The sequence below is a fragment of the Sinocyclocheilus rhinocerous genome, unplaced genomic scaffold (assembly GCF_001515625.1).
Source record: "Sinocyclocheilus rhinocerous isolate Xijiao unplaced genomic scaffold, SAMN03320098_v1.1 scaffold760, whole genome shotgun sequence".
Classification (NCBI taxonomy): Eukaryota; Metazoa; Chordata; class Actinopteri; order Cypriniformes; family Cyprinidae; genus Sinocyclocheilus; species Sinocyclocheilus rhinocerous.
The window spans coordinates 543,389-552,747 of NW_015667422.1; the positions used below are offsets into that span (position 1 = coordinate 543,389).

Sequence of the window (9,359 nt, forward strand, 5' to 3'; positions counted from 1 at the left end):
AATTTATTAGATGTTATTTTTGATTATAAAATATATTTTTTTAAGTATAAAAAATTATTATTTAAAAAATTTGGAGGTAAAAATATAACTGTTTTAAGCAGCATGAGCGTTCTGCAAAATGTCGTACAGGTTTGGAACATGAGACTGAGTAAATGATGACTGGATTTTCACTAGACCATTTGTTAGAAGAAACTGCAGTCTTAATTGATTCTTCACTAACATATGGCAAACTGAGGTTCTTCGATGCACACAAATGGTATGCGTTAAAGTTAGGGTTGGAGATTTCGCAAAGACTAGCAATAGCAAGCTAGCTTTGAAAGCACAAGATCCCACCCTCCCTGCATAATCACTCTGCAAAGCCACGCCTCCTCCAAAACACATGAGCATGCACAGGCAGAGCAGAGGCTAACCAGCGACACGATGAGAGACAGCGTTGGTGGAGGGTTGAAAGCAACACTGTCAGATTACCTCATGTCTCACTCACCAGTGAGAAAACATTACAGTACAAAGTGTGTAATATTACAGTAATAACGCCTTCCATTCCAACGCGCTGATGACGTATCATGTTTACACAAACAGAGTGCGCAGAGGTATGCAAATACATATTTTGACAGGCAGGCAGGACAGCCTATCGTAATGTTCAGACCGAACATTTTGATGGGATGAACATTTTATTCTATGCCTTCCACAGACTATATAAATACATTTAGACCACTTAACTTAGTGATTGCTATCGGGATGTGAAGAGACTTTCAACTAGCATAACAAAAAATGTTTTTAAACCAAATCACTTACCTTGCCTTTAAATTTAGTGCTGCGAAAAAGATCATGGAGTGCAAGAGGAAATGGGAATGTGAAACGAGCTGGGAGCGAAACATCACTTTTGACGGCCTATCATATTTAAATTTAGATCTGCACAACTTGAATGATGCTTCAGTGCATGAGGCATCTCTGCTGCCTACAGAGCATGTTTAAAGGAAGTAATGACTTGCAGATAAGCTTGTTACATCCACGTTTGTCACACTTCCATCACTGCTGACATCTTGGAACTCAAGACTGACCCTCAAAGTACCTCTCCGCCAATCTCGTCCTCTGTCCCAGCATATCATGTCTGGCTCTCTAAAAACTCACCCTCTTTTTATCCCTTCCTCCAGTCATCCTTTATGGTTCACCAACGTTATGGAAAGATCAAGGGGTTTTGGAGCAAAGCCCAATTTAACATGCTGGTTGCAGAAGTCACAGAGTGAAGTGATTACGGGCTGCTTCAATCCATCTCTGCTGTATTTTTCTTCATTTTTCGCTCGCAACAGCTCCGACTTGAAGTCTTGCACATGCTGCAGCGTTCTGTGCACAGAGGGGTTACGCTTCATTCCTCATGGACTTGTCAGAGGCTGTAGCCTGTCGTTCTCTCTCTTGATTTAAGCTCCTCTTCCAGTGTAACCCTGTCTCTAGTGAGCAGGGCCGGGCTGCTCTAAGCTCCTTATAGGATTGGGTTTAGAGTGGCAAAAGCCTACCGGCTCCCATAGCGGACATCGGTGGCACAGGTCTTAACCTGACTGAACCTTTCTGTTGGACCAGGAATGTGTTTTGCACTCTTAAGTATTGTAGCAGCGGTTTGATATAGCGATCCTGATTCAGTAAGCTGTTAATTTTTCCCAGTAGCTATTAGTAATGTCAATTTGATGCATCAACTATGTACAAGTAAACACAGTAAAGCTTTCACAACATTGCTTTGTTTAACATAACTTCTTGGGAAATAATTACCTCTTTGTTCAAACAATGTTTGGAAATTCATTAAAGATTTATGCTTATGCTTTCTTTTGAGACTTAAGTAAACATTTGGGTAATTTGCCATTTAAAAACATTCGACTTTGCATTCGAACATTCGAAGGCGTGTGCTGTTGCTTTTATAAGCAGTTGAACTAATCATTTTCACCTGGTGGATGATATATGGCACATTATAGGATGATCTGAACCATATCTAGTGTTTTTTGAGCTAGATTGTGATTCTTGGTAGAGAGAATATTTTGATGATCTTACACAAAACTTGCAAAAGTTTGGGGTCAGTAGGATTTTCAACAAGGATATATAAAATGAATCAAAAGTGACAGTAAAGACTTTTACATTGTTATAAAAAAAATTCTATTTCAGATAAATCCTGTTCTTTTAAACTTTCGATTCAACAAAGAATCCAGAAAAAATGTATCACAGTTTCCACAAAAATATATATATTTTTTGCATAATATTTATATTTAAAATATATTAAGACAGAAAGCATTTATTTTAAATTTTTATATTATTTCACAATATTACTGTTTTTACTGTATTTATTTATCAAATAAATGCAGCCTTTGTAAACATAAGAGACTTCCTTCAAAAACATTAAATCTTACAGACCCCAAACTTTTAAAAGATAGTGTATAATGCGTTCATAATTAGATATTAAGCAGTATAACTTCATTGTGGTTTAACTGTCAGTTTTTGAACACTATTTTCCTCTTTTTAGGAACATTGGGAGTCATTTGGTGATCAACAAGAGTGTGGATGCATGTGCTGGGACGGACACCTTTGTGAGCTCATTAGAACATGCTCAAGCCCAGCTCACCCTGTCCTACAACCGCAGAGGAAATCTGGCCATCTACCTGATCAGCCCACAGGGCACCCGCTCCACACTGCTTGCACCCAGGTTCGGCACTGAAAGGGATGCATCCACACTCATAATACTCAAATAGAGCATAGCTGAATCACTTAAGTGTAACATTCTCTGTCTCTTTCTTTCTCAGACCTCATGATTACTCCTCTGATGGCTTCAATGACTGGGCTTTCATGACCACCCACTCCTGGGACGAGGACCCTCGTGGAGAATGGACGTTGGAGATCGAGAACGTGGCTGGGATCAGTGACTATGGTAACAGCTCGCCCATCCATTTTGCTTTTTTTTTGTGCTTCTGACGTATGGTGCTCATGCGGGAGATTCATGTTCAACATATTTGGACCTCCAGTGTACAGTACCCTGGTCACATTCCTGGTCTCTTTCCGCAATGTCGTCCTGACTCATTTCTTTTATCTACTTCTCTGCTAATAAAAAATGGCAAACCTACTATAAAAAAGATCATAAAAATAAATCAAATAATAAAAAAAAAAAGATAAAAAAGCATTAGGAAAATATAATTATAATTAAAAATGATAATAAAATCAAATAAAATCGAAAAGTTCATAAAAGAAAATAAAAAGGTAATAAAATAAAAGATCATAAAAAGAAAAAAAAGAAACTGTGCCTTGAAAATATGCCCAATATTGATTGTGATCCAAAAAAAAGAAGTCTATTTTATGTCTAGCAGTGCTTTGCCCTGCACTTTACAGAAATGTAGAGTGTCTTCTCTCTAAATCTGCCTTATTTGCCCAATCCTGTTTTCTTCCTCTTTTATGTCACAGTCGATTTGTCTTCCTTCACCACACCCTGCAGTAAATCTGATTAATTAAATCTAGCTAAGTAAATCAGAGGACCGAGTTTTTCCTCCCTATCACACTCTTCAGCCGCCCCTGAACACTGTAAATATAAAGGAAATCCCAGCCAAAACCCATTCATTAGTTCTGCTCAGACGCTAACACAGCTGCTTTATGTCTGGATTGAATGGACCATTCGTCCAGTGCATTACTTAGTCCATTTCTCTTTGTTGCTTTAAGAATTTACAGAGCTACTGACATTATTGGACTATAGAGACAAAGTGTGCCATCTATCTAATGCATGTCGAAGCAGTGCGACACTACAGTTACTGAACGATGATGACAAGAAGTCTGTGTTCGGACATTTCGTGTGCCGTTACAGGGCACGATGATGATCCAACTTGAATCTTCTGAGTGATTTGTGTTAGTGGGCACAAAATGAGCATGATGTACTGGTGAAAATGTACAATCAGACATTGTCAAAATAAAAAAAGGGGAGTGTTGTATACAATTATAGAATACCAATAGAGTTTTTTTTGTATTTGACTTATTTTATACAAAATATGGCTAATAAATACTGCTTTTTAGTTGATCAAGCATTGATAAATGAAACTAGCACAGCCGTGTAGGAAATCATTACCTGTGACGGTGGTCATTTATGCAGTTATGGTCATTATACTAAAGTATGTTAATGCAGAATGACCAATCAGAATGAAATATTTCAGAAATGTCATTCCTATATTATATATTACAATTGTAAAATGTTTTAATATATACACATATATATGTTTGAACTGTATGTGTGTCAGGTCTAATGAGCTATATCACTTAAAGCATTGTTTATTGTGATTATCATTAAGTAATATTAAAATTATTCATTTATTTTTAATTATTAACATAGTTTTGTCATTTTGATTTGCTGTCGTTTGAATTCATTAAGCTTTGAGATGCCCCGCAGTTATAAGTTATAATCAGTGTTATTTTATTATCATTGAGATTGTTTTATTTTTTTTTTTTATATATATTTTTTCTGTATTCATTTTCATTGTAAAGTTTTAGTATTTTTTGTTGCGTGTGTTTCCTTAGGCAACTAGCTCAAATAAAACGTTTTTTATATTTGATTTAAGTTCATGTTTATTTTATGTTAAATAACAAAAATGTTAATGTGTTTTTTTTAGTTAACTTTGGTCAGATCACTAATGCATTGCCTTTTGTGGCTTATTGCTTTAATATCTCTATTCTAACTTAGCACTATTCTGGTTTACTTAAGAAATCAGCTCTGCTAATATTGTTTGCTTTTGGTCGGTTGCTTGTGTTGTTCCTAATTTGTTAGTTGACAGCATCTGCTGACTGAATAAATGTGCTTACAGTGTAATACAGTCTACTGGTTGAGAGAGATTACAGAATGAACACAGACATAATGATCCACAACTGGCAACTGTTCTCATTTTGTGAGTTTCTTGTGTACATGAGTCAGATTGTTGAATCTCTTTCTGTCTGTCTTAGGCACTCTGACTCAGTTCACGCTGGTTCTCTATGGCACAGCTTCTAGTTTATCCGGCCCTTCAGCAGCAGACTCCAGCAGCTGCAAAACATACGACCTCAATCAGATCTGCACAGGTAAGAGTCAGAGTAAATGATGGTGAAAGTGCGCCCCCTGGCAACCGCTAGTGGCATTTACTAGCTGTCCTCTAACTCTAAGCTGCTTTCAGACCTGATTCTGTGAGAATGGCATGCTACCATACTACTCATATATACTCATTCTTCTGCAGAATGTGTGCTGTGCACATTATGCACATTTTCATGCATGGGACACCTAGATGAGCTTATGCATTTGCCAAAATGTGCAGTTTACAACTAAAGTACACCACACACAACTATGCACTTGACTTGACCTTCCATTCTTGTTTAACAAAACAATATAAACATCATTTAACATCATCTTGACTCATTATTTTATTTGTCGTCTAAAACATTTGGACGTTTTACACAACATTTTGTGTAATATTTTGCATGTCATTTTTTTTTCTGAATTAATCATGTCATGGAGTGTCATGCAACAACAGTGAAGCTTGCTACTATTTGAAATGTTTATCGTTGTGTAATTACATGCATATCATTCTGTTTTACGTGCTATCTTTAAGAAATAGTAGGCAGTATGCAGTATGTGACACCGAAGACTGGACTAATGATGCTGAAAATTCAGCTTTGCATCACAGGGATAAATTACATTTAAAAAAAATATTAATATAGAAAACAGTAGTTTATGGTCAAATAAATGCACCCTTGGGGAGCACTTGAAAAAAATCTTTCAACCCCAAACTTTTGAATGCTAGTCTATGGTTTTACAAAATGTTTATTCATTAATAAATAATAAATAATTAATAAATAACATAAATGTGACCTTTATAATCTCCTCACTAATTGAAAGCTTTAAACTAAAGCTATAAAGCTTGCAGCTGTTTTTATAGGTCCCTTTTTCTTGTGTCGAGAGTGCTGTGCTGGTCATGTCTTAGCTGTTAAATTGTGTGTTCATAACTCCATCCTGGAATTAGTTCACAGTGCCAGCTGCATTGGCAGCCGTGTTCAAGGCAGCTGTCCAGTTAAGCCTGCGGCCATGCCCCTCTCTGTGGACACTCATTGCCAGCTCATTCTTACCTCTTCACAAACACACACACACTACTCTTTCAGCAGCATACCTCCTTTCATCAGCTCTTTCCTTTTTCTGTCCTCTGCCTCCTCCACTGGCCGTCTCCTCTCCTCCTCTGAATGACACCATGCTAAAAGGATTTCAGTATGAATGCTGAAAATATGGTCTTCACCTCTTTTGTTTGTGTACAGTGATGGGCAGAGGTGTATGTAGTTTATTTCTCTCCCAATAATGCATTTCTTAAAGCCTGTTTACACAGTCTACACTCTAAAAAATAAAGGTTTCAAAAGGGTGTTTTCATAGTGATGCCATTTTTGGTTCCCTAAAGAACCTTTCAGTGATCAGTTCTTAAAAGAACAATTTTTTTTCTAGGGTGAAGAAGATTTTAATCATTTAAAGAATTTTTTTTTCCATTATAAAGAACCTTTTGTGGAATGGATAGATTCCATGGATGTTAAAGGTTCTTCATAGAACCACAGATGCCAATAAAGAACCTTGATTTTTAAGAGTGTAATGCAGCTTAGCCTCTTATCAAACCCAACTTATTCTGGCCAAGAACTGGCCACTTACACTGGAAAAGTCTGTCTGACCGACACATTTATCTGAAATTGTTGTTACAACAATACCGCACCAGCTTGGATTTCATAAAAGCAGTCTTTGTGACAGCCTGGTAAGAGGACTGTATTTGCAGGTGGACTGGTGCACTCAGAGGAAGGAGGTTGCGTAATACTAGCCAAACTACTAATTTTCAGCTAGCAATTTTGTGTACAATATGCATCAGGCGGTTAGTGAACAGATGTAGGGTGGGCTGGATTACACGGATACATGCCGTTTATGTCGCTGAGGCTACATGCAACTATACGACACAATAGTCTGAGGCCAAATTTCTGTCAAAAATGGAAAAAAGGTTAAAATATCTGAATTTTTTAATATTCAAACAAATAAAAAATGTAAAAATTACAAATCATACGTTATTTTGGGTTAAAAAAATTATTGTATTAAAAATTATTTATTGATTTATTTTTATCACTGACATTTTATAAAATGTCTTAATACATTACAGGGAGCTCTGACTTACAGTGATTTTTACCACAGTTAAACAGCTTAAACAGTTAAACTAGCAGTGTTATTTTAGTATTATTTGTATTCTTTTATAGTATTTGTTAATGTTTTGAATTAGCTTTTATTTTTATATTTTTTATATTTATACTTTGTTATTTTGTTAAAAGCAATATTTATACATTTTGAATGAGCTTTTATTGATATATTTTCAGTTTTCATTTTACATTTATTTTAAGCTGTAGTAATTTTGTAAAAAAATTGTTTATTATTTTGAATTAACTTTTATAAGTTTTAGTAATTGTATGTGCTTTTGTAATTCGTTTTTTATATTTCTATTTAGATTTAATTTTATAAAAATATAGATTTTGTTTTAGTGATTTTAGTACTTTGTCTTAAAATAATTTTATTTAATTTAGTTGCCAAAGCGACATGTCTAATTTGCATTTACGTTTTTTTTTATTTTAGGTGTTCATCTAATGTTTATTTATTTCAGCTTCATTTCAGTTAATGAAAACCATTTTAAATAGTTTTAGTTAGCAATAACAACACTGTCTTTTAGACACTTCTTTACGCCGCGCATAAGAACACTCTTAACCATGGTAAAATGACTGCAAAGCATGGCCACTTATTGCTTTTTGAAATGTCATATTTGGTGTCAATATGTGCATTGTTTGTATCAGCAAAAAGCGCTTTGTGTGTATATGTCAGGTGGGTTGCCTTAACCGCGTATGAGTCTCAAAGAGTGATCCAGGAGTTCTTTATTCTACTATACTCTTATGACGAAGGATTGCATGTTATCTCTAATCTGACCTCCGCAGCTTGAATCCTCTCCAGGTGTTAAGCACTGTTACCACAGCAAACCCAACATGCCCAACCAACCCATAAAAAGGGATTTTGCGCTGAATAAATGCCATTTAGTAGATGAGCCTTTGCAGTTGTCAGAAGATGCTGACTTGGGTGGTTTAGTAATTATTCCAGAAATGGGACTCGCATCAAGCAAATCTGGGTCCTTAAAGAGGTAGCGCATTTGAAAAGACCTGCAGTGTTTAGCTTCAGTCCTCAGGTGGATTAATTTACTCTATCTCACACACACACACACACACACACACACACAAGCTGCCCAACTGTGCGTCCTATTTAAAGAATGTTATGGGTTCAATACAAATTAAGCTCTGGAAACAAGCGTTTGTGGCATAATGGCATAATGTTGATTTACCATAAAATATTTTTTTGTTTAAAAAACAAAGCAAAAACCACCTTTAAATAAGAAGACAGTGAAAGTACACCTAGCCAGACAATAAATATTAAAATAGGTTTGCACACTGTATTAAAGGTATAGCCTCAGAACTTTTATGCATTTATACATGCTGACATGTTTGGTAACCTTGTCTGTGCATATCCATTCATTTATCTTCACAGTCTGTAAGTCAACAAGCTTGACAAATAATATGTTGATACACTTCTTTTTCCTTTTCTTTCAATATTTTTGTTAATATTTTTATTTGTTTATAATTATTGTTTTATTGTTGTTTTTACATTTTTTTTTCAACCATTTCTTTGCGGTTTTTCACTATTTTTGAGTATAAATTTATTTATTTATTTATTTATTTTTAAATGAATGTATATTTATTTTTAAAACTTGTTGTAACAAATTAAATACTTAACATTAAGAAGGCAAAAGTGGGGTTAAAAAAATGCAATGAATTTATTATTCTATATAGTAGCTATATAGTATTCTATATAGTATCTCAGTTAGTGATGAGGTGATAAACAGATTCGACTCGTATTAATAAAATGTGACCCTGGAGCACAAAACCAGTCTTAAGTCGCTGGGGTATATTTGTAGCAATAGCCAACAATACATTGTATGGGTCAAAATTATTGATTTTTCTTTTTTGCCATTAATCATTAGTAAAGATCATGTTCCATGAAGAACTTTTGTAAATTTCCTACTGTAAATATATCAAAACTTAATTTTTGATTAGTAATATGCATTGCTAAGAACTTCATTTGGACAACTTTAAAGGCGATTTTCTCAATATTTAGATTTTTTTTGCACCCTCAGATTCCAGATTTTCAAATAGTTGTATCTCAGCCAAATATTGTCCTATCCTAACAAACCATACATCAATGAAAAGCTTATTTATTCAGCTTTCAGAAAATCGACCCTTATGACTGGTTTTATGGTCCAGGGTCACAT

General features: G+C 35.0%; 1 protein-coding gene across 2 annotated transcripts in view; it reads left to right on the top strand.

Annotated features, from left to right (window-relative positions):
• Positions 1-9,359, top strand: part of LOC107733942 (furin-1-like) — a 115,295-nt gene that overhangs the window by 103,531 nt on the left and 2,405 nt on the right. For both annotated transcript variants that reach the window (XM_016545797.1, XM_016545796.1), the window contains exons 13-15: positions 2,507-2,686; positions 2,784-2,908; positions 4,954-5,067. In XM_016545797.1, coding sequence (XP_016401283.1) covers positions 2,507-2,686; positions 2,784-2,908; positions 4,954-5,067 — 419 coding nt within the window. The remainder of the gene's footprint in view (positions 1-2,506; positions 2,687-2,783; positions 2,909-4,953; positions 5,068-9,359) is intronic.